The following is a 26,135-nucleotide window of genomic DNA, read 5'->3' on the forward strand; positions in this document are numbered from 1 at the left end:
CAGTGGGAATTCGTAGGATAAAAATTAGTCTGGTATCATTTTCTCAGGCACATAGCTCTCAATTGACCTATGCAAAAGCTTCTTTGGAAACTTATGGATTGTATGGCTTTCTCTCTCCCTGACTTCCTAGGCCTTTACCAGTTCCTTTTAAAAGCACGATTGAATTTGGATCTTAAATGGTGTGGGAAAAGCACAAACTGCAAATGTCTTCCTTCCATCAAAAATAGGCAGTACAAAAGCCCTACTTTGTTTGCTGTTGTCTTCCCACGCCTACAAGGTTTTTCATTCTAGGTGCTATGCTATTATGATGTGTCTTTCTTAGCTATGAAGAACCCGGATAGAAAGCTTCCCTGCCATTAAAATGGCCATGTCACTTCTCTTTGACTATTGATGATGGACCCTGTACCCTCTAGAAGGGCTTTTCTCAGACATGGGTCAGTGCCCACTTAGCAGTTATTTGGGTTTATAGGCTGAAGTTCCTTGAATTCCAGAAGATAAGGCATCATTGTCTCTCTGAGCCCGTTGTCAGACACCCGGTCATTTGATAGTAGATGCTGCCAACCTGAGCAGTGAGGGCAGGCAACCTGCTCTTCCTCACCATGGCCTAAGATGCCATCCTTGTCAAGCAAATGGAGATGGATCATGCTGCTCTAACCTTGTCATACATCACTGTCAAGCCCTGCTATTGGCTTCCAGAGACTGGCCAACACAGACAAAGTACTTTTTCTGGTAGCAAATGTTACCTTGGATTGTTTATGGGGCGTATTAGTGATGAAGGAGTACAAAGGACCGCCTACATGAAGGATCATAATTCCCAATTAAGCTTCTTTTTCTGTGGCAAACTCTTCCAATCCCCTAAATTCTGTCTGGCTATTTGGTACTTATGTTGTACTTAGGCCATCTCTAAATAACGATAGCGACTGATTCCTTTTTGAAATTGTTTAGATTTTTCTTCCTGGTTTTATTCCAAGGGATACTTTGGGGAGGTGAGGGTGGCGGCAGCAGATTTAACTTAAACAGCTGGTAGTTTCCAAAAGGCCATTTATTGCTGCCTGGTTTTGAAAGGAAGAGGACCAGCTATGGTTTTTAAGTGATATTCCAGACTTGGTGCTCCTTCTTTCTTTCTCTACATTTTCCATTTTGACTGTTTCAGGTTTCATTCCTTGTTTTTTTTTCCTCAATTTTATACACTTTGGAAGTTTCAGGGACCAGAAAGATTAAGAAATACCATTTCAAAGAAGGAAAAAAATCAAAAATATTTTGGGGTTATCACTCTTTGCCTGTTACTTGATCCTGGTTACAGATTTTTGTACAGTTCAAGGAGCATATCATAGCAATTTTTGAATCTCCAAAGTGATTTTACTGTTTCTTTATAGGAAACTTTAAAAAAACAATTATTTAAAAATTTTCTTTAAATCTCATGATTTGCTTGAAAACACCCAGAAGCATTTTCCTGGAGAAATGAGCCAGTGGAAACAACAGTGCATCTTATCATTGTAAAGCAGAGACCTCAGCCTTAGCTCCGGAGCAATGTGTGGCCCTCTCGTTCTGCTGTATCCCCTAGCCACAAACATCACTTCAACTGATGATTACGTATTGCTGTAGCACTGCCGCATCATTCCATCAAGCCATCTGCAACTCCCTTTCACTCTCATAGGCCAAAAGCCAAATGTTTGTAATAAACCCCAGTCTCCCAACAATATCGGATGCATTCACTGCTCTTGCTTGTCTCCAAGTGTTTACACTGGGGCATTACATACATTTCATATTTTCTTTGGCCCTCATTTCATGTCTTTGAGGCTGTGGCCAGTAAACTGTTTATTTTAATTGGGCCATTTTATAGGATGTAAACCAGGAAATCATTTTAAATACCATGTTTATTTAAAAATTATTTTAATTGTTGAACGTTTGCAGATTTCTCAGGTCTATAAGAAGTTCCCATAGCTTTCTAATCCATCTACTGCCTTTAGGTGAAACAGTACTTTATACATCTCAAAAAAATTGATGAAAGTCCTAATTTGTATAAGACATTTAAAAAAAATTAATACCTGTCCATCATAACCTGCTCTAGCATTTCAGCATTTAACAGATTCTGATTTGAGTTCTGCCGTTTTAGTTAAATTACCTATCTAGTCTACTTTTAGTATTACACATTTTAAACATGTATCTTCTTTTTCTCTTCCTCCATTTTACGTGTGTGTGAGAGACCATGCGCACGCGCACGCAAAAGAGAGAGAGAGAGAGAGAGAGACCCAAACGTTACTTTAGATTCAAATTTGGAAAATATCATTGCCATCACTTCCATTTAGAAAAGCTGGTTTCCAGACACTAGTGAATCAATGTATAGAATTTTGAAAGTCTTGCCTATAATGTTCTTTCTATATTTTACTTCTATTTTCCACTGTTTTCCTGGGAGAAGGTGGTACGGCAGGGTCACTGGTGGGATAATATATACTTGGGTGGCTATATTAAGACTTGTGTCGTTGTCTTTGTTTAATCATTAAGTAGCTGTGAATTTGGACAACACATTTCATCTTTCAAAATCTTTTTACTCATTTGTTATATATGAGTGGATTGGACTGGGATATCCAAGTGGACTACGTGGCTAGGAGTTAGCCATTCAAGTGGGTTGACGTAGGTTGTGAAAGGTGTTCTGACAAAGGCAGATATTGTATAAATTCTAGGAGGAAATAAAGAGCATGGCATATTAGGGAACTAAAACTAATTCAGTGTAATTGGAGAATAGGGTGAAGTGAAGTGGGGTTGACTAAAAGGAAATGATACAAGACTTATTAAGAAGTATGTATGGTTAACCCTTGAACAACAAAAGTTTGGACTGCACAGGTACACTTATATGCAAATTTTTTTCAATAAATGCCTGTACTGTTTTTGATCCACAGTTGGGAGTCCACAGATGTGGAGGGCCGACCATATAGATGGATCTATGCTATTTTATATAGGGGACTTGAGCATCCTCAGATTTCGGTGTCTGTGGGGTTCCTGGAACTAAATCCCCATGGATACCGAGGGCCAACTAAGTTTTTGGGAAGTCAAAAGTTACGTGCAGATTTTCAGCTGTGTAGGTCAGTGCCCCTAACCCGTGTTGTACAAGGGTCAACCGTACTTTATTCTAACTACACAGGGAGCTGTTTATATGTTTTAAGCATGAGAGTGACATGATCATTTTCTGCTTTAGAAAAAAATCACTGTGGCAAAAGTGAAAAATGCATAGGAGAGGGGCGAGACTAGATATAGAAACTAGTTAGAACTAGTTAGGAGTAGGGTTGCCAGATAAAAAATAAGATGTCCAGTTAAATTTGAATTTCAAGGGGAAAAAAATGAATTTCAGACAAATGAATAATTCTCTAGTATAAACATGTCCCATATACTGCATGGTACATGCAAATGTCAGGTAAAATGAGGACAGAAAGTGTTGCTTCAGAAAGAAGGAAGCCAAAGCAGATTTTGAAGACAGTACTTTTAGTGGGAGTAGGGTGGTGGAAACCAAATTGCAGAGGGATGAGGAATGAATGGAAGAAAATGAAATTGAATCTGTACTTATAAACAACTTTTTCAGAAACTGAGTTTGGAAAAAAGGGAAGAAAGGTTGTTTATTTCATTGTCTCTGAGAATGTCAGTGGTTATTTGTCTTTATGTTGCCATTGTTAAGCCTCATGATTTGGGACTATTTAATTGCAAATAACACCAAACATTTTATATAGTGTAACTAAGAATAAAAGAAAAATAATTCTTACTTTATTTTCTTTGTAGGCATCATTAAAATTTACCCAGTAATGTTTCTCTTCTTTCTGTCCATCTCTGCCCTTTCTTTCTGAATGATGTGCCTTCCTGGAGAAATTCAAGTCTCCTCAGTTTTTCACCAAATCCAGTGCTTGAGGCCTGCCCTTCCCCTCTGACTCACTGGAATCTCTGTCAGCTGCCTGCCTGTCAATAGATGGAAACAAGGTGTAGCTTAAGTCCCTGCCCCAGCAATTAACAAAGGAAAAGAGAGAGATTCTCTCCTCTCCCTTAGCAAAGCATTTTTGAGGGCTTTTCAACCAGGACCGTTTTAAAGACAGAAGTGCTTTTAATGCTTGAGATGCTTGTTTGTCTCCTATACCTCCTCCCTCACACGTAAGATATTCTTTTAAAAGCACTAGATTATCATGGAAAGTTGCTTATATACCTTAAGGAACAATTATTTTCATTTCCTTCTCTTCCAGGGAACCTAAATTCTCCTTAAACACTAATCTCCCCCTCTCTTAGCAGTGCGGAGGAGTTAAAATGCAGAAGACTTCCTCCGGAGCTCCTGTGTGTCTAAAGCCCATTCCTTGACCCCTTACCTGTTAACTACCGGCTTAAGGTCTCAGGTTTCACTGACAGGGATTCTCTTCTTTTGGTTTTGTTTGTCTGTTTTGGGGTGGGGTGGGGTGAGGTGGAGAGAAAAGAGAAAACACACCTCAAACTGAGCTCTTAGTGGCAAAGTTTGTGTTTTCTAGTAAGATGGATCCAAAGTTTAGATCTTGACCTCTGAAAATAAATTCATTAGCCTGTGTAACCAGAATGGCAGACCAGTATTTATGTTGATATTGATCTAATGCAATCATTTAACATGGATGTTGGATCATTGTTTTAATACTTTATATTAAAATTTCATTTGGGAGGTGGGGATTCCCAGCTAATACTAGAACAATTCCATGAAGACAAGAAGCAAAGCTAGAAACTGTTAGCTTTCTCCAGGCAAGATAAGCAGAACTTTGTACTTGGCCATGTCAAAAATGATCTCTTATAATGAAGACTTGTTTTAATTTAGTATCTTTACATTTTTTATTCATTGAAGAAGTGGTCATGTAGGGGAAAATGCATACTATTATTTTAATGTATCCAATTCCAGTTTTCACATTACTTATGCTCGGACATGTATGGCTATAGCCTAGATATCAAAATGGAACCAATGTCAAATTATGTTGCACTTCATCTGAATTGGACTTTACGTTCTAAAAGCAGTTTTCCGACACCAATTGGCGGTCCTACAATTCAATCCAATTCTAACACTAACTACCCAGAGTTTGTGCAGACTCCACAAGGTAAGGGCCAGTCAGTCTCACAAGACTACCCCTCATCAGATATTAGCCACAAATCTCAGGTGTCCTTAAGCCACTGGTACTTCTTCCTAGCTGACTATAGACTCAGGGCTCCCCACACCTTCTGTAGGTTCAATAATTAACTAGAAAAACTCACAGAAACCACTAAAAGTGCTAAACCACTAAAAGATTAGTTTTATTATAAAAGATATAACTCGGAACAGCCAAATGGAAGAAATGCATAAAGCTGGGTCCTGAAGAGGAGGTGGGCAGCACAGTTTCCATGGCCTCTCCTCATGGAATCTGAGTGTGTCACCCTCCCAGCATGTCAGTGTGTTCACCAATCAGTGGCTCTTCCCAGAGAAGAGCTTCAGTGAGCTTCAGTGTCCAGAGTTTTTATGAGGGATTTCACTACATACCTAGGTATGATTGAATAAATAATTGACTACATGATTGCAGTCAATCTCCAGCTCTTCTCCCCTCCCTGGAGATTGGGGATGGGGTTGAATATTTCAACTCTCTAATCAAGGGCTTAGTCTTTCTCACTTGTGGGCTCCTCCTTTAAAACTAAGTGAAAAAAAAAAAAAACCAAAAAATACTGTCTAAGTGCCTCCCTCCAGTCACCATGTTAACATAAACTTATATGGTCCAAAGGAGTTCATTATAAATAACAAAAGACACTCCTATTGCTTAGAAACTTCCAAGGATATTTGAAACTCTATGCCAGGAGCTGGGGACAATGACCAGATGTATATTCTTTATTATATCACAAACCTCAAGAGTATATTTGATTCAGGTCCATAGCTTTAAGCAAGTGAAATATTATTACCTTCATTTTACAGCAGAGACATCTGGTACTAAGAGCTTATATGATTGACCCAAAAATCACATAAGTAAATTCCAGAAGGGACTGCAATCCCAGTTACCATTTTCTGTGGACATAAGCTTACACTGTGAGACTCAGTTTTCCTAGCAAATTCTGAGACTAGTCATGAAATGTATACCAAAGAAACATTATCTACTGTCAGTTTGGAAAGAATCGTATTGCCTCTTTAAAAAAAAATCTAGCTATTTTAACTTGGGAAAGGTACCATGTGGAACCTACCTTAATCATTTCTCTGACTTTCAGCTTTTTTCATAGTGTAGTATGACATACCTCTACTTTGTTCAAGAGTCCTGATAATGTCTTGATAACTTTTCCTTTTAATGGTTCAGCATTTACTTTATATTGTACACTTACAAAACATTTTGTAGTTAGAGATCAAGATTGTTACTGTCACCAGTGGCTGGGGAAACTGAAGCAAAGAGCTGTGTCCAGAAACTTAAGTGCTGATCAACTATCATCATTTAAAAAAATAAAAAAATTGTACTCTACTGCTTTCCAAAAATGATCTGAGACCACTCTCAACAGGATAAATTGAAAAATTAATAAACTAGGTATAAGAAAGAGAAACTGGGATGAAGAGAAGAAAAGTAAGAATACTAGCATAAGGGTTAATAGAGAGGTGATATAAAAATTTACTGACAAACATGGTGAAGAATATACAAAGCATATAGCTCTTTCAGAGGATGACATATTTTTACAATATGAGCTGAATAGAGCCATTGCATAGTATCATGGACATGAGCTTTAATCCAAATTTCATAGCCAAAGTAAACATAGAATTCAGATTGTTATGAATTTTGGGAGTGCTCTTTCTTTGTCCTTTAAAAATCTGAAGTCATTCTTTGCGCCTTTTATTTTGGTTTACTTTCATTACAATCAACATCATCTAAAGCTATGCTGTCCAAAATATTGCTACCAGCCGCAAGTGGCTATGAGCATTTGAAATGCAGCTAGTCAGAAATGAGATGTATTGTAAGTGTAAAATACATATTGGATTTTGGGGAAAAAAACAAACCTCATGAGTGCTTTTAAAAATATTAATTCATATTGAAAGTAAAATATTTTAGATATATTGGGTCAAATTGATATTAATTTTAAAATTAATTTTTCTTGTGTCTTTTTTTAATATGTCTACTAGAAATTCTAAAATTACACGTGGTTCACATTTCTATTTTGACAGTGCTTTTCTAAGAGAATTGATTTTCACTGTTGTGGTAAATGCCCTGCAGAATCCTTTCTCAATGTAAAATTTCAGATAGCCTTATTTTTGTGTATATATTCATACAACAGAATAATCACTGCTGAACAAACACATGGATAAAATTAAGTCCTTAAAAGCATAGTAAAAATATCAAGGATATAAAGTTACTCCTTCAGAGCACCAGTCTTTCTCATCTCTCAGGAAGCCCACCCCTTTCATGGCAGATCCACAGCTTTCCTAGAGATTATGCACAGAAGCTCTGCTGATTGCTAATTGGAGAGGCTTCTTTTCACCATAGTCTTAACAAACCCTATTATGAAATTGGCCCTTATTTTGCAAAATTGTACAGCATTTGGGAACTTCAGAGGAAAATGATGACTTTACACAAATCTATATATTGTTATGATTTTATTGTTCCCTAACTAAATGGAAAAGAATATTTAATATGTATATAAAATAACATGTAAAGCGAATATATGTTTTTAGATATTCTAGGTGGGGGATGCCTATTAAGAGGGATTAGATTCTAACTGTTTGACAGACTTTTCCACCTTACTTTTTTCATCAGTAAAAGTTTAGTAATTACAAATACTCCTTTCAGCTTTAGGATTCTAGGTTGTAGACTCAAGTCCAATGGCATACTTTGCTTTTTGTTTTTCTTTTTTTGACTATTATTTTTCCGTGGAATATTAAGGGCAGATCCAATGCCATGTGGCATGTCATTGCACTACCACTTGTTATGGTCTTGACTTTCTTTAACTCTTCTTCCTCTGCAAGGAATCACACAAGGCTAAAGTCACTCTGTTTAATTTAGTGAGTACCGTGAAAATATTCTTTTTCATCATTTCGAATATTATTTCTTTAGGCAAATAGCAGCACTTTATTTCTATAAAGGCTACCAGTGCCCCCCAGACACCATGAAATGGTGGGAACTTGTATCATCTCCTTCTTTTGATCTTGAACAGAATTGTTTTCTAGTTTGCTTTGCTAGATTCATCCTGCTAATCTCATTGAACTGTTTGCCGACTCTTCTTATATTTAGGCAAGACATAGAAATCAGCTTCCCTCATTTTCTAGGTTTATTCTTCATCAGCTAGATTCTGTCTCTAGGTGAATGTGTGCTGTCATTGACACCAGTCACTGCAAGTGCCTGAACCCTCATTTCCTCTCAGTGGTACCTCAAAAGGTACAGGCAGATGGCAATTGATTGGCCTGTTTACTTAGCAGAAGCAGGAAAGTTCCTTCATGCCTGTGGCCATTTCCTAACATATAAGATATTAATTCCTTATTAATTAAAAAGTCATGTCTTTCTGTGCTAATTTTCAATTGCCTTTCAGAGAAAAGGGAGCTTGGAGAATTAAACTTTAAAAATTATTTATAAATGCGGGGTGCTGGTTTGGTGTTTGCTATCAGACTTTATTATTATCAGTTTAAATCAGATTTCTCTCACAGAAACTTGGAGAATAAGTTCAAGTTCGCCTGTACTTTCCTCTGGCCTTCTTAAGGTAGGAGATCTAGTGAGTTACATATTTAAAATACGTAAAAGCAAAGAATAATTTACATCACAGAGTCATATCCCAGATAATTAAAGGTAGCTATTTTTTCATGATCACATGTCCATAAAAGCACACTTATACAAATATAGTCAGTTGAATCCCCAAGGAGCTTTTCCTCCTGCCCCCCTACCCCGGCCCTTTTCTGTCTCTTTGATATCTCTCCCCTTAATTCTTACTTCCTTATGTTCTGACCGACCTTTCTCTGACCAGCATGGCCTCCAGTGGATTCCCTGTGGAATCCATCAACTCCTCTCTGTAATTAGCTTAGTGGAGCCACTGTGAAGTGATGCAAGAAGGCTTGAGCTTCCCTAGAGCCACACTTCTTAGTCTAGCACACTCCTTATCCGTTGCTCCAGGGAGCCAGATACCAGGAAACCATTATGTTAATACAGCAACAGTAGCTCTTATTTTTTCAGTCCCACAAAACCCACATGTGACCTGACATGATCTTAAGATATAAACAAGTACCCAACATACTTTGGGCTCCCAGGTACTGAGTTTTTTCAGTTTGTTCCCGGCATTCTCACCTGGCCTTTTGGCCAAAAGCAAACCCTAATCCGTTCAGTGAGGGCTGGTGATGCTTTCTTGACCTAGAAGTTCACTGCGAGAAATCACATATGATATCCAGAGACCTCTGGTTAAAATTTTGTCTACTGTCTTTTCAACTTCCTCTAATTTGACCAAATATGTTTTCCTCCAACAATTCCATTTTACCTATTTGCCAGGTATTGTACTAGTTTTGCTTTTCTCAAAGAAATTTTACCTTGTTGCTCATCTTCCTTTGAAAATTATTCTTGTTCTATGGGCAATTTGCAAAGATTCAGAAGAATTAGTTTTATATTTTGTTTCTCGCAACCTGATTTTGATAAACTCCCAAATGTCCTTAGACTGAGAACTACAGAGTAAAGCAGCCATTTTGACTTCTCAAAGCCCCTCTTACTCTGCCTTAATCACTTTATTCTAATTAGGGTTCTATGCTCTTTGTAAAATGTATCTTTTGTTTTCTCCAGCCAAACGAGAATGTGCCAGATAATTTTAAAGTTTATTTAAAATTTTTTTCCTTCCCCCTCTAAGTGACAGAGTTAGTAATTTTAAGATCAACCTTCAAGAAGTCTAGAAAGCTTTTTAAAAATTAGTGGAATCTCTCCTTTTTTCTCTTTTGGTAGTTTCATTTTATTATAATTTGAAAATTGTTAGAAATGTAAACCTACAGGGTATTTTTGAGAAATTAACATTGTTTTTTTAAAAATGATCGTCACATCTCATAGATTTAAGTGTATATGAGAATGTGAGGGAATGTTGGATATTTGGTGAGTAAAATATTTTGTGTGTGATTTTCTTTCCTCACTTATATCTTCACTTAATAGGATGCCCTCTTTCCTGTAACTTTCACACCTCCTTTTAATTTTTTAAGTGAAAATATTTCCTTCATTAACTTCAATGAGTTGGCAGTTTCCTCATTAAACGGTTTTTCACATTTGCAATTTGGATCTTGGAGTCAGGCCCTGATACCAGCTTCGACTCTAAGAGTTCGTGGCATGATTGGACAAGGGCAAGGAAAAGCTGCTGGGGAGAGCCAGGCTCTGTAGGATGCTTCGGTGCTGGTGAGGGGTTTACTAACCTGAACACGTTTTTTAAGAGAAAGCTCCCTTGCCAGCCTCACTGGAACCCTGATTCAGTCCTCAAGTAACACGAGATGGTCAAAGATAAGGTTTGTTACTGTGTTAAGTAGAGCAAGCACCCTGATATTCTTGCAGTGCTGAGGCCACTCTGAAGAACTCCAGGCTATGGAAAATTGTTGTTGGCTTAGGCCACTTAGAGACTAAAAACCTCCTACAGATCTCGGAATCCAGAGACAAGCCCTACATATCCACTGGTTCCACTTGGTCACACTTCCATACATGTTCCCCTTTCTGTGATGTCCAAAGAAGGAAGGTTTACATTCGGGATTCAAAAGAGAGGCTTCTTGTACATACATATAATCAATTTGTGTATGCATAAATGCATTACAGCAGACTGGGGGCTTCTTATCCCCCTCCCATGTATTGTTTATCTCCTTTCTATCAAGTAGCATCTGGGAATTTGGGTGTGTAAATCAGTCCCAGTTGCCTATAATGCTAAATCTTGAACAGGTTATATCTCTTGTCACTACAGAAAGTACTACTAAATCAGCACCACTAAATAATTTGGGGTGTGTGTATGTATGTGTGTGTGTGTGTTCTTTTTCCTTTTCTCTGATTATCTGATTATAAAAGTCGTCTGTACTCATTTTAAATGTTTGTAAAATATAAAGAAGACCACAGCCCTCTTGTGATCTTCCTGTCAGTAACAGGCTCAGTTAACATTATGAAATGAGTGCTTACTGTTGTGTTTTCTATGCGTATTATATTTTATATAGTTGGTTTCAGGCTCTATACAAATTTTCATTTTGTTTTTTAAAATACTCACACTTTCTTATGCTATTAATATTTTTCACATACCTGAAAAATTGACTCTAGGAGAACAATTGTGTTTTTAAAGGTATACAGAGTCACAAATTACATGTCTATTTTATACATTTATTGAATTTTTAAAATACTACCAATGAAAATTACTGTGCTGTGGCTAATACACTAGTAATTAGTCATATCAACTTCCTTTAAGTGAAACACTTAAATATTTACTTATAAATAAATTTGCAATACCAACATCACTGAATGGTAGCTGAATTTTTTCTGATGTTTTGTCCCGGATGTAAAACAGTGTTTCTTCACCTTTGTTTGGTCACCAACCCTCTGAAATGAAAATTCAGCGAAAGCTATCAACCTTCTTTCCAGAGAAATGCATTTTCACAGCAAAAACTAATTGTAATGATAACCAATTATGACATGCTGGGCACTCTGCCAAGTGCTTTATATGTGTTATTTCATATAATCCTCATAGCAGCACTGTAAGGAATACACTGTTATCCCCATTTTTGAGATAAAGGCATTGAAGCTTTAAGGCAATTAAGTAATTAATTACCCATGCCTGTAGAGCTACTAACTGGGGCTCAAACTCGGATTTTTATGCTCTTGAAGCCCATCCCCTCGATCATTCTGCACCTAATTTTCGGCAGCTTATAAATTTCTAAAGCCTGCTTATTGGTATTCTTGTTGAGGACACCTTACCTAGTGCAATCCAGAGATTTTCATTGCCAGTGAGGAGTGTGTGTGATTCATGAATCTTGCTATTTTTGTAACTTATTTACTTAATATGTACGTATTTGCTGAACATTTACTATTTTGAATACTTGGAAGGATCTGTGAAAGGGTCCTTATCCTTAAGGAGTTTACTATCTACATGGGAAGACAAGAATTACCTACATAAAACAATGAAAAAAAATACAAATATGAAGCTGAATACATCATAATTACACATTTCCGTAAGCTATACATCAAAATGAATCTCTTCACTTTGTCATCCCTTGATGCAGTTGTCATTCTTTGATTCCCTGATATATAAAAGGAAAATCAAGTCTAAAAGGCCACCATGTCCTCTGGGAACCTAGAAGATTCAGTGTGTCATAAAAATGAGGTCTATAAAGTGAGACTCTGAGACCCAAATATGTATCATATCCAGATTCCCGAGTGGTTTCATCACTATCCTCTATCAGCCCAGGGAGCATGCCCAATGAGGAGATTCAAGAATGCATAGCCAGATCTCAAGCCATGTATTGCAGGGTAATTCTGTTGAGTTGGACGTGTGTAGGCTGCAGAACACCTTGCTAGTTGCAGCACTGTGACTCAAGTAGGGTTCCTACAGGCAGGACTGCAATATTTCAAATGATGCAGCGTCGCCTTAGGTCATGCAGGAGAAGTCGTGATCATTTACCAACCTTGGATGAAACCAAGGGGCCTGGGAAGCTTAGTTAAGCTGCCCACCTGACAGTCAAGGCTGTCAGAGAGAGGCTGTGGCAATGAGTCAAAGAACTGCTTTCTACCGCGCATAGTATGGGAAAGGTGTGCGTCTGACTTAAACAGCCGCTGTACAGTGCAAGGTTATAAGAGATAATGGCTGTTGTAGAATATGAAGGATGGATTATGTCAAGCTTCCTGTTGACGGGGCCCTCATCAAGTATTTGCACAGTTTTAGGATTTTACTCTTTTAAAACTTTAATCACTTGGGCTGTCCATACGATAGAATTAATTTATAAATGGCATTTAAATTTTCTTTTCAAAGCAAATAGAAACTTAGCGATGCTAATCATGCCATATAGTTTATGTCCTTCATTTATGAGTCATTTTGATTTGAAATGTCTAACATAAGAATCTTTTGTGTACAGTTGTATGGTACATTTATGCTATATTTTACTTAGTTTAATAAATTGGTTTAAATTTCATTTCACACGCAGTTTCCACAATCCTGCACTTAACTTGTTAGCATTTTTTAAAGTGGGGTAAGGTTTTTATGAAAACTTATTATGTGTAAGGAGCCCCTACGTGGAAAATATTTTTTTGAAAAAGAAATTCCTATCATTGTTCACGAATCATCATTTGAATCTATTCAGCTATTAGTTGTTTGAAATAATTTCTAGACAAATATGCAAATATATTAATGGCTTTTATGTAATTTCAAAAGAAATTTATGATACCAACTCTATAATTTCTTAAATTCATTCCTAGGAGAAAATATATTTGAAAGAAAACATTCCTTTTCATATTTGCTTTGAGCAGTTACTCGAGTTGTTTTTGAGGTAAATAGTGAATTGGCGGTAAATGTCCATCACACTTTGGCTTCACAGAATTCAAGACATAGTAACGATCCAACTTTTGAATTTGCTGTGTGTGTGTGTGTGTGTGTGTGTGTGTGTAGGGGGGCTTACACAAGACATTTTGATTTCATAATAAGCAGGACTTAGGGACAATAAAACTTGACATTCTTAACTGTTACTAGTATTTGTCCCTGTAGCCCTGTGCAGTTATCATCTTGTTAATGATGTAGACGCCAGAGTCATAAACTGAGCATATACCCAAGGTGCTACTGTAAATGGTAATTGGCATTCCTGTGGCCTCTTTGACAGAAGACTAAATTGGGGTAGAGGGAAGAGAAGAAGAATTTTCAAAAGTGGAACAGAAGTAGAAGTTAAGAAGAAAGAATACACTAGAAGGAGAGACAGGCAAATGTTCCTACGTTTCTGTAGACAGATTTATGTAGATGGGCCTTTTCATATTTGCAAATACTACTTTGCTCAAGAGCCGAGTACTGGATTGGGGCAGCCTCTGCTGCTGGTGCGTGTGTGTGCGTGCGCGCGCGTTGGCAATAATGCACTCACGAGATAATACAAATAATCAGTGAGGGAATAATTAATGATGTGGCAGGGAATATTTTTTGATAAATGCTTGCGGAATGAGGTGACAGGCGTGAAATTAGAAAATTCCTTCAGCGATCTAAAATATAAATAGCTTTGGAACTGAAAAGAGTTTCACAGCTGAAGATTTTATTGTGTTGAGAGGAAAAACTTTTTTCTCTCCCCCACTCCCTCCTCCTTTGCAAGTTGTTTGTCCATTCACAAAACAAATACTCTGAAGCCCAGCGCGGCTCATGGGAATAAATTTCAGGTCGAATTAGTACAGTTTCCTTGCTGTCAGGATGCTGGAATTAATGGTGTTTTGATGACACGAATTTTGAAGGGCAGACAAAGAAGCTGAAGGGAGAGAGACATGACTCCTTAGAAGCTTGGTCCTCCTCTCCCCCAGCCTCTCTTGTCCCCCCTGTCATCCGTCTGCCAATCTCCCTGTCCATGGTTAGTTAAAGGCGCTTTTTATCCTCTTTTCTTTCCCACAGAGTTTGCCAGATCCGGCCCGGTGCCTGGGTTCCAGGAGGACACGCTGCAGTTGGCCTTCATCGACTTGAGACAAGTAAGTCTTTGTGTTTTTGTTTTTTGTTTTTCTTTTAAGATGTGTGACTGAAGACCATCAGGTCTTAAGGAAAAGGGGAGGGGAGGGGGATTGGCGTTGGCGATTCACACTGGAGACCTAAGGGTTTTTCTCTGTGTTTGAGGCCACCTCTTTTATTTAGCTATCTGGGATCCTTAGCTATGGTGGCGTTAAAGGTTTTGTGGGTAGAAGGGAAGGCAGGAGGTGGGAGGAGGCACCCAGATCGTAGAGGGACTCAAGTGACCCTCAAGTGATGTGACCCATTGTACTATAGTTGCCTTCTGCAGACACAGCAAAACAGATAACTGAGCAAACCAATGCTAAGCAGGTGCACTGATGCAGAGACTGCCTGCCTGGAGAACTTTTGTTTGCCGATAATGAGGGCAGCAGCTTTTAAGAAAAATGAAATATTTTACATCCTGGGTTGTTGGTTTGGCTTGTTGACTTTTCTCTGTTGCCTTAAGTCTTCCCATCCCCTCCTTTGTAGAATGCGGTCAGCCATGAGTGACTGAGTGGTCGTTTTTTAAGATGATTAGCAAAGGCCTGGACCAATCATGCTAACCTGACAGGCAACCCTATTAAAGTAACATTACGAAAGCCTGTCTTGAGGTATACCTGAACTTTGCAGACCCATCAGATAGAAAGAGTCGTTCTGTAGGGCTGTTGCTGGCAGACTGAAATGGTGGGTTGGTAGGCCTTGGTGATTTGGGTATAGAGGAGCAGGATGGGCGGGGGCCTAAAGAGGGAGAAAGTTAACTGGGCTCTGTCATCTCTTCACTCTGAAGATGGATGGGGTTGGATAGAAAGTGTGAATGAAGTAAGAATCAATGACTGATGCTTCTCTCCTATTAAAACAATCTTTTTTTTGGTCTGTTTTAAAAAGGGGGCTGGCTTTGTTTCTCCTGCCATAATGATGCAGTGCCTCTTGTTTTCAGAGCTGACATAGTTTGCATTCTGAAAACTTTTAGATGCCCAGGGTATTTCTTAAAGCTGTAGGACCCCTTGTATCGGTAGTCTCCTTACCACTGTGACTCGATTCATGCTGGAACAGCTTTTAACCCATAATGGATGGCCTGAGCTACCCCTGAATCCTTGTGGATGGGTGGTGTAATCTGTCATCTGATGACAATTCTGGAAAGCCCTGTTAAGCAGAAAACAGAAAATTGTGTCTCTATAGATCCGCCGAAGTTTGAGGATTCAGGCCGCGTCCCAGAAACGTGTGTCAACTTAATATTTGGGGGCCGAGGTGGGGGTTCTCTTACACATACAGGCTTTCCCAGCATGTTCACAAATGGAGCTGAGTATCTCTTTCCACACTTAAGCCCTTCCACCTGTGGATTCAGCAACTCAACTGAGACATTCAGGTTTTAACCCCTTTGCTGATGTAAGGCTGAAAGAGTGGGATTTTGTTTTAGGGTTTTGTGGAGTGGATCTGTTGGACATTCTCCCCTGTTTCTTCTCAGAAACTTCTGAGCCAATTGGCTTTTCTTGGAAAGCAGAAATTGAATTTCATTGGAAGTACCCATCCAAGGAAAAAAATGTTTCCTTCTTACTATTCCTGAGAAGGAAGTGTGATCATGCTCTCTAGTTGGTGGTTTTGGTCCCTATGGAAAGTAACTGCTATGTTTCTCTGACAATAAGACCGGGTCTTATATTAATTTTTGCTCCAAAAGACGCACTAGGGCTTATGTTCAGGGCATGTCATTCTGAAAAATTATGTTGGGGCTTCTTTTCCAGTTAGGTCTTATTTTCGGGGAAACACGGTGGTGTTCACAGAAAATGTTAACGAAGGGGATAAGTTAGAAAGCACAGCCAAAGTAACATGACTCTGAGCCGGGATGAATGCTCAAGTACTTGTGAGTTGTCAGCGAGCACTGTTGTTTATGCTTAAATTCCTATTTTCTATTACATTTCTGTTCTCCAGATCCTTTTATGACGTTTTAGCAGCAGAACCCAGACCTTGAAAATTCTACTAATAATGAAAGTGTATGGCTCTTCCTATTGAATCTACCACCTAATTTCTATTTATGTCTGTCTCTATTAAAGTAGCTTAAATTTTTTAAACGTAGGTCATTTGAAATACTTTCCTAGCTCTCAGGCTGTAGCTCATTATTAATAGGCGTCGGGTAAGTTGAATTATTGTGAGAAAAATTATCGTTCCACACCCCATGCTGAAAATATGGATCTCTTTGCAGTTCATCTTAGTCATTCTCATAACTTATTTAAAGTGAGCGTCTTTTTAAAAGGAAACTTCTGAACTATAGAGATGTTCAAACTATAAATAAAAAGCCTGGGAATACGCATGCAAAGGAGGTATCTTGACCTCAAATGAGGCATGATTAAATGTCCTTGAATATGTGTCCTTTGCATGTACTCTTCAGAATCCTCAAATAGAGTTAAGGAATTTTGGTGCTTGGGGCTAATCTTAAAAATCATGTCATGTAACCTTTGGCTTGATCCTTGAATCCCTGTACAGCACCCCAGACTGTGTGCCAGCATCCTCCTTGAAGAGATCTCACTGGTCCAAAGCAGCAAGGTCCACCTTAGCACAAGCTGATTACGACAAAGATATTTATTAGGTTGGCTAAAATCTCTCACTTAACTTTGACCATGTGACTCTTTATGTTTTTATTAACAAACCCCAATTTGGGGGACAGACTTTTTTTATCCTGATTTATTGGCTTCCTATCTGCTAGTAATTGAGTCTTTTTCAAATGTAGCATTATGAACCATTCCTCATCTAGTCCTTATATGGTTGATTTTATGAACCAAAATTGGGGACGTTACTCCCTTTGGTCTGTGCTTTTCTTTTAGGCATATTATTAACAACACAGATTTTTATCATTCTTATTTAGTTAGTCTACCTGAATGAAACCTCTTAGGTTCTGATTCAGTTATCTACCTTATTAACTGATTTAACCATTATGCCCTTTGTAAGTGAAAGCTAACAATAAAAAGAAATGGCAGAGTTAAAGGAAGGAGTTAAATTAAGGCAGGTTATAGGCAGCCTATGCAGGAAGAGGATTTGTCCCCAGTTCAGTGAAGCAACGATACTCTTTTACTGTCACGGAGTATATTTGCCTCATTGGTTTGAATACATTCATTCTGATCATGCTTTCATGTTCATTTGCTTTAGAGTGTTTCAGACACTATCAACTGGATGATAATATTAAAAATATTCAAAACATGGAATATATGATGAAATCATCTCTCTGTAGAGTGTAATAGCAGAGTGTCATTTAAAAGCTATAAAATTTTATTAAGAAGCAAATTAGATGTGGATAGCAAAACTATTCATCCTTTCTCACCTGTCCTGTCTATTTTAATTTTCCTGCTTCTTAAGGAAAAAAGTAAAATGACATTTTGAATATACAAGCTTTTTATTTACATTTGTATAGCACTTCAAAGTTACAGTAAATTTACATACATATCTCATTTGTCAGATTTCTGGGTTTAGAAAACTTACTGTTAATAATAATGTGAATTAGACAGTACAAATCAAAATCTCCTTCTTTGCCACTTCATACTTTCTATATTTCCAAGTTCATAAAAGTAGGATTGGAGTACAACTTCACAATCACCTATTACATGTATGTGCATATTTCTATCAAAATCCTAATTTGGGTTAATGCTAACTCTTGAGAAGTACAACTTGAGGGCCCAATTATTAACTATCTTGAAGTGATATGTACACTTCAACTACTAATACTTGCTGGCCTAAAATTGTTCACAATTGGGAATTATATTACAAGGCCAGCAGTAGATTCTCAGTAGTTATTTGATTCTTTAACAGTACTACGGTTTGTATTTTTCTTGTGTTGTTAAACATTCAGTAGATAATGTTGATGAACACCAACCAGAATTTGAACTTTAGTTGATTTTTGCTTCAGTTTATCAAACTCTGAGTGCCTACTATGAACAGAGCACAACTTAGGTGCTGTGGGAATACACAAATGAATATAACACAGTCTCTTCCCTCCAGAAGCAAAAAGGTGATCAGCAAATACTTGATTCTAACATAAGGCACACTGATTAGTATTACATTGGTAGGAGGAAACCATAGTGTATGTTTCAATTATTTCTGCAGCTTTTGCTACATAGCAGATCACTCCAAAATGTATTGGCTTAAACCAAGAACCATTTATTTATCTCAAGTTTCTACAGATTGGCAATTTTTCAATAGATTCAAGTGAGCTCTCTCAGGCTTTGAGGTTGGTTTGCTCGATTGGCTAAGGACTGCCTGGTCAGGTATGCTTTAGCGAGGCTGACTCTTCTCCACTCCATGTGATCTCTCATCCATGAGCAGCCTAACCCAGGCTTAGTCACATGGTATCTTGGCAGGGTTCCAAGAGAGCAAGAGGAAATCTGCAACACCTTCAGGCCTACACTTGGAACTAGCAAACCTATTCTATTGGCTAGAGCTAGTCACAAGGCCAGCTGAAAGTCAAGGAATGGGGAAACAAATTCAAATTTACACTGTAGTTGGGATATAAACTTTTATATAAATGATGCAAAATTAACAATGCAAGTCAGGAGCAAGATTGTATCTATAAGTACAAAAAGAATCTGTGACATGGAGAGGTCTTTGTAGACCTGAATAGTTATAAAGTATGTCATGGAAAAGGTGGCGTTAAACTAAAAGAAAGTTAGGTGTTGATGGGCAGAAGGTATTTCTAGTTTTAAGTTTTGCTTAGAGGGAGATCCAAGATGGTGGAGTAGATCAACGTAGTGCTTGCCTCATCCCATGAGCACATTAAAATCACAACTATAATATAGAACAATCAACATGGAGAACCATCTGAAGTCTAGCTGAACAGAAATTTTGTAACTAAGGATATAAAGAAGAAGCCACATCAAAACTGGTAGGAGGGGTGGAGACATGGAACACAGCGTCCTCAAACCTCCACGTGGTGGTTGAGAATCAGGAGGAATACCTTGGTCACAGAGGTTCCTCTCAGAGAATCTCCCCAGCCTGGAGTACTGGTGCTGGGAAAAGGAGCTCCTACAACATCTAGCTGTGAAAAACAGTGAGGATTCTGACCGTCCTGGTGGGAGAGAAGGCTGAGGGAAACCCAGACATCCTCTTAAAGGGCCCACTCAGACTCACTTGCTCCCAAACACTCACCCTGGGCTCCAGTAGAGGGACATTGACTCTGGGGACATCAGAGACATACAGGGAAAGAATGAGTTGTGTGGCTTCTAAATGAAAATTGGAGAGACAGTTGTCATTTTTCCTGTGTGGGGTCTTTTTCCCGTGCACCCGGCAGGCAGGTACCATCTTTTCTGTGTTGAAGCCCTCCCCCACACCCATGGCCAAATCTGAATCTGATTGACTTGGTGAGCTCCGTTTGTTCCACCCTGGTGACTCACTGAGTCATACCCAACTCCCTACCACAGTAGGCTTTATCAGTAGCTGAACCTTACAGGATCTGGTAGCTGGCAACAGCCCTCAGAGTGTTCTGGCTTTTTGTGGGGCTACCCCAGACCTGGTACTGGTGGCAGCCATCCTAGTTTTGTAGAGTGTCCTCTCCCATGTCCCTCCAGGACCAACACAGGCAGCAACCAACTGTAGATTGCTTTGTAGCTCCTGCCAGGTAATCCCTGGCCTGTCATAAGCATTGGGTGACCTGGGCCTGCACTGGAGCCCCTCCCAAGAGACCCCAGAACCAACATACTTGGAGGTTTGCTGCAGATCACAGCAGAGTACTACCCGATTACCTCCACAAGTGACACACATAAAGGGCATCACAACAGGCACCAAAGCCTCCTGGGATGAATCCCACTCCATGAGGTAAGCACTCCTGCACTGCAGCCCGTAAGCTGTGGATGTGGCCAAACCCCACGCCATCAGCCTGAGGGTCAATCCCACCCACTGACATGCCAACAGCAATCAAGGCTCAACTACCAAGAGGAGGGCACACACAACCCACACAAGGGACACTCCTAGAGCACCCGTCTCAGGTGACCAGGGAGACTGCGCCACTAGGCCCCATAGGGCACCTACTATATAAGGGCACCTGGCAAGATTGGGAGACATAGCAGATGTACATAATACATGGAAATAAACACAGAGAGGAGCCAAAATGAGGAAACAAAGAAATACATTCCAGATGAAAGAACAGGAGAAAACTCCAGAAAAAGACCTAAACGAAATTAAGGCAAGTAATCTACCAGAGACAGAGTTCAAAACAGTGGTTCGGTGGCAGCCAGATGGCTCAGTTGGTTAGAATGCAAGCTCTCAAGAACAAGGTTGTTGGTTCAATTCCCTCATGGGATGGTGGGCTGCACCCCCTGCAACTAAAGATTGAAAATGGTGACTGGACTTGGAGCTGAGCTGTGCCCTCCACAACTAGATTGAAGGACAACGACTTGGAGCTGATGAGCACTGGAGAAACACACTGTTCCCCAGTATTCCCCAATTGAAAAAAACAAAAACAAAAACAGTGCTTATAAGGATACTCAAGGAACTTAGTGAGAACTTGAACAAAGAGATAGAAAGCATAAAAAAAGAACCAGTCAGAAATGAGGAATATAGTATTTGAAATGAAGAATGTACTAGAAGGAATCACGAGCAGACTAGATGAAATACAGTATTGAATCATTGATTTGGAAGACAAGGTAGCAGAAAACACCCAATCAGAAGAGCAAAAATATACATATATATACATAGATAGATAGATAGATATAGATATATAGATAGATACATATAGATAGATAGATATAGAGATATATATAGATATAGATATATGGATATAGATCTGTCTATCTGTCTATCTATCTATCTATCTATCTATATATATATATATATATATATATAGAGAGAGAGAGAGAGAGAGAGAAAGAGACATGTAGTGTAAGAGATCAAACATACTAACATTTGCATCATGGGGTACCAGAAGGGAAAGCAAGGGATTGAGAACCTATTTGAAGAAATAATGATGCAAAACTTCCATAACCTAGTGAAGGAAATAGACATACAAGCCCAGAAAGTGCAGAGTCCCAAACAAGATAAACCCAAAGAGGCCAACACCAAGACACATCATAATTAAAATGCCAAAGGTTGAAGGCAAAGAGAGAATTTTGAAAGCAGCAAGAAAAACTCAGTTAGTTTCCTACAAGGGAGCTTCCATAAGTCTGTCAGCTGATTTCTCAACATGAACTTTGCAAGCCAGAAGGTGTTGGCACAAAATAGTCAAAGTAAAGAAAAGCAAGGACCTACAATCAAGAATACTATACCCAGCAAGGTTATGATTTAGAATTGAAGGACAGAGAAGGAGCTTCCCAGACAAGCAAAAGATAAAGGAGTTCATCACCACCAAACCAGAATTACAAAGAATCTTAGAGGGACTTTTTTAAGACAAACAAACAAACAAACAAACAAACAAATAAATAAATAAACATATGAATAAAATGGCAATAACTAAATACCTATCAACGTTTATTTCAAATGTAAATGGATTAAATGCTCTAATCAAAAGATAGGATGGCTTAATGGATAAGAAAACAAGACCCTCACATATGCTGCCCACAGGAGACTCACTTCAGATCAAAAGGCACACAAAGACTGAAAATGAAGGCATGGAAAAAGATATTTCATGAAAATGGACATGAAAGAAAAAGGAAAAAAGCTGGAGTAACAATACTTATGCCAGACAATATAGACTTTAAAACAAAGGTTGTAACAAAGGACAAAGAAGGACCCAGTAATCCCACTTCTGCATGTTTATCTGAAGAAATCCAAATGCTACTTCAGGGGACATGTGCATCCATATGTTCATTGCAGCACTGTTTACAATGGCCAAGATGTGGAGGCAGCCTGGGTGTCCGTCGGTGGATGAATGGATAAAGAGGAGGCAGTACATATATACAATGGAATATTGCTCGGCCAGGGAAGGGAATGGGTTCTTAATATCTATGACAGCATGGAGGGACCTGGAGGGTTTTGTGCTGAGTGAAGTATTTCAGACAGAGAAAGACAGATGCAATGTAATTTCGCTTATATGTGGAATCTAAAGAACACAATAAATAAACAATCAAATCAGAAGCAAGCTCATATATACTGAGAATATTTTGATAGTTGCCAGATTGAGGGGGGCATTGAGTGAAAAAAGGGGAAGGGATTAAAAAGTAGAAATTTGTTGATACAAAGTAGTCATAGGGATATAGGTTATAGCAGAAGGAATATAATCAATAATATTATAATATAATATTGTAATAACATAATTATTATGTGTTATAACACATAGTTACTATGCGTGGTGTCAGATGAGTACTAAATTTATCTGGGTGATCAATAGGAGAGGAGTTGGGAGACAGGTGAAAAAGTAAAGGGATTAAGAAGTACAAATTGGTAGTTACAAAATAGTCACAGGGACTATTAGTACAATAAAGTACAGTATAGGGAATATAGTCAATGATATGGTAATAACTATGTATAGTGTCGGGTGGGTACTAGACTAGTCAGGGGGATCATTTCTTAAATTATATAAATGTCTAACTATTATGCTGTACACCTGAAATTAATATAAAATAATACTGAATGTCAACTGTAATTGAAAAATTTAAAAAGGGAGAGGGAGATTAAGGGGAATGAAAGGTCCAAATTTCCAGGTATAAAACCAATAAGTCATGAGGATGTAATGTACAGCATAGGGAATACAGTCAATAATATTGTGATAGCATGATACAGTGTCAGATGGTTGCTGGACTTATCATGGTGATCACTTTGTTAGGTACATAAATGTTGAATAACAATGGTGTACACCTGAAACTGAAATAATGTTGTATGTTACTTATATTTTTTAATAAAAATCTTTTTTAAAAAGTTTTGTTTAAAAGTAGTGTGTGTGTGTATGTGTGTGTGTGAGTGTGTGTGTATTGATTGAACTAGGATCTAGACTGTCTTTCCTTTTTTAAGTATCAGGCTAATTTTTTTAAACCTCCATTTCTTAATTTTCTTCTTGATTCCTTAATTTTACTGTTCAGCTACCTCATAGTCATTTTTTTTTTTTTTATGTCCTACACTTTTCCTCATCAAATGCTGCTTTTTGTGGGCTACCCTGAAACATGTCACATTTCTGTTATTGACATTCATTGTGAGGGACTCTTAACTTCCCCAGATAATTATTGATATTATTTATTTAATTTATGGCTGTTCACCTCACATGTTTGACCAACAGGAAAAGATTTGAATGTGTTCTTTTCTTTAGTAACATCCCATTATTTTCTGTTCCTTGGCCACAACTGTGATTTACTTCCGATATTCATAAGTTTCTATAAAGCTGAATGAACTAGGTTGTGACATTGCATCAGATCTCTTGAATGGAGCTTGTTGGCAACGACTCTTATGTAGCAAAGCCATCCCAAGATATCTATAGCTTTTTTTAGATTGAGCTGGTGACATTCCCTCTAGGCCAGTTATTCCCCAATTTCTAAACCTTCAGTCTAAAGTAAACACAGTGCATTTCCATTGCAGAAACTTAACCTGCCTTAAAAACAATGTTAGGGCCTAAGAGAAATAATTGTATGTTTCTTTGGAGATATTCAACAAATTCTGATGTAAAATTAATACCTTTGGTTAGTCAACATCAGGTAGGGAAATCTGAGACTAACTCCAGGAAAAAAAAAAAAAAGAACTAACTATATAGAACCACCCCTCCTATTTCCCATCCTATCTTGATCCTACTCAATACAATTTTGGTTTTTGAAACAAATTGCCTGCCCTTCTCTTTTGCTCTGCCCTAAGTTTATTGAATAATATTCCCACTAAGAGGAAATTCCCTCTTTGCTTGACTGCTGTTGGCTCTTGTGGAAAAATTTTAACTTTGCTTAATAATCACTTATATTTTAGCCTCAGTAGAACACCCATTTATATCAAAAACTGATTTTGTCTGATACACCACATACCGAAATGACATGTAGTCAATAGAATTTCTTTTTTCATGTTTCACCCTGAGTAATCTAAACAACTCCTAACTAGGAGGCCGAGATCAGGGTAGGGCAGGGCTCACATCTTAAAAGGTGTCAGGTGTCAGTCTTTCTCACAACCGCTAAGCTGTATTTAGCAGGAAGAAAGCCATCTTCTTCTTCTTTTTTTTTTTTTTTTAATTTATTTTTAATTTATTGGGGTGACAATTGTTAGTATAATTACATAGATTTCAGGTGTGCAATTCTGCATCTTCTACCTATACTTCCTAATACTGGTCCTTAACCTGCTGGAATGTTAACTTGCCTGTTTGTGTGCGTGTGTGGTTTTTTTTGTTTTTTTTGAGGGGTGTAGGTAGGAGGGGGCATCGTGCGGCCTGTAGTTTTCCCAAGTAGTTACTGAGCAGTTATCGGTTGAGACATGGAGAAGACAAGTTCTGGGGGAAAGTAGTATGGGAAAGTTGTTATGAAACGATATTCTTGGTGGAGGAAAATAGAGTGGAATGCAAACCGTCTAGTAGTGAAGTGTATGGATCAGTAATGCTATCAGTAAAAACTACTCTCCAAGTGCTGCACTGAAATATTTTGTTGACCTTCAGATTGTGTATGATCTTGAATAACAGCCTGTAAAACTGGGAGTCATCTGCACCAGAGTCAGACATCAAATAATTGGATAACTCATGAAATTGGATGATGTCATTCCTCTGACTGATATGGATGTGGGGTTGGAGGGAATGTTTTCAGGCACAAAGCACGTTATCTTGGAAAAGATTATCTACAGCACCATGGTAGCATATCTGTGTGGGTAGATGTCATTTCAGAAATGAAATCCAGTCATCATGTCCCAACAGCATTTGGTGATTAGAAGAGAATGTAGTAATTAATATATCAGACCACCTGCACACATCTCTTTGCTGATGCGGAGCCACCAAAAGTTCCTGCAGACCATAGTCCATGTCTTGACATAGGCACAGCAAGCATTTGAATATAGATATAGACCTCTGATCAGAAAATATTCACTCATTTGTTCATTCATTCATTCATTCATTCAACACTCTCCCTAGCACTGTTATAATGGGTTTAGTGGTATAATGGTCATACTGCAGTAAATAAAACATGTTCCCTGCCCTCGAGAAGCTTATGAGGTCTGATAATTAAGTTCGTGAACTTGTTGCAACGATGTTGCTAACCTTTTTTGATATCAGAGGGTCTATTCATTGTGAATTTGTACCAACTGGACAAACAGTTAACCAAGTTTACTATTTGGAAGTGCGTGAAAAAGTTAGGCGAACTGAACTTTTTGCCAACAATTCATGGCTCTTGCATCACGACAATGCACCAGCTCACACAGCACTGTCTGTGAGGGAGTAAACAAATCACTGTATTGGAACACGCTCCCTACTCACTGATCTGGCCCCCAATGACTTTTTTCTTTACCCAAAGCTAAAGGAAATACTGAAAGGAAGACATTTTGATGACATTCAGGGCATCAAGTATAATATGATGACAGCTCTGATGGCCGTTCCAGAAAAAGAATTCTAAAATTGCTTTGAAGGGTGGACTAGGCACTGGCGTCAGTGCATAGCT

The 26,135-nt window shown here is 38.3% G+C and overlaps 1 protein-coding gene across 3 annotated transcripts in view; it reads left to right on the plus strand.

Annotated features, from left to right (window-relative positions):
- The window catches only part of EXOC6B (exocyst complex component 6B), a 584,188-nt gene that overhangs the window by 410,616 nt on the left and 147,437 nt on the right, over nucleotides 1-26,135 (plus strand). For all 3 annotated transcript variants that reach the window (XM_033124336.1, XM_033124337.1, XM_033124335.1), the window contains exon 20: nucleotides 14,533-14,606. In XM_033124336.1, the coding sequence (XP_032980227.1) occupies nucleotides 14,533-14,606 (74 nt within the window). The remainder of the gene's footprint in view (nucleotides 1-14,532; nucleotides 14,607-26,135) is intronic.

Source organism: Rhinolophus ferrumequinum, chromosome 13 (genome assembly GCF_004115265.2).
Source record: "Rhinolophus ferrumequinum isolate MPI-CBG mRhiFer1 chromosome 13, mRhiFer1_v1.p, whole genome shotgun sequence".
In the NCBI taxonomy this organism is placed as follows: domain Eukaryota; kingdom Metazoa; phylum Chordata; class Mammalia; order Chiroptera; family Rhinolophidae; genus Rhinolophus; species Rhinolophus ferrumequinum.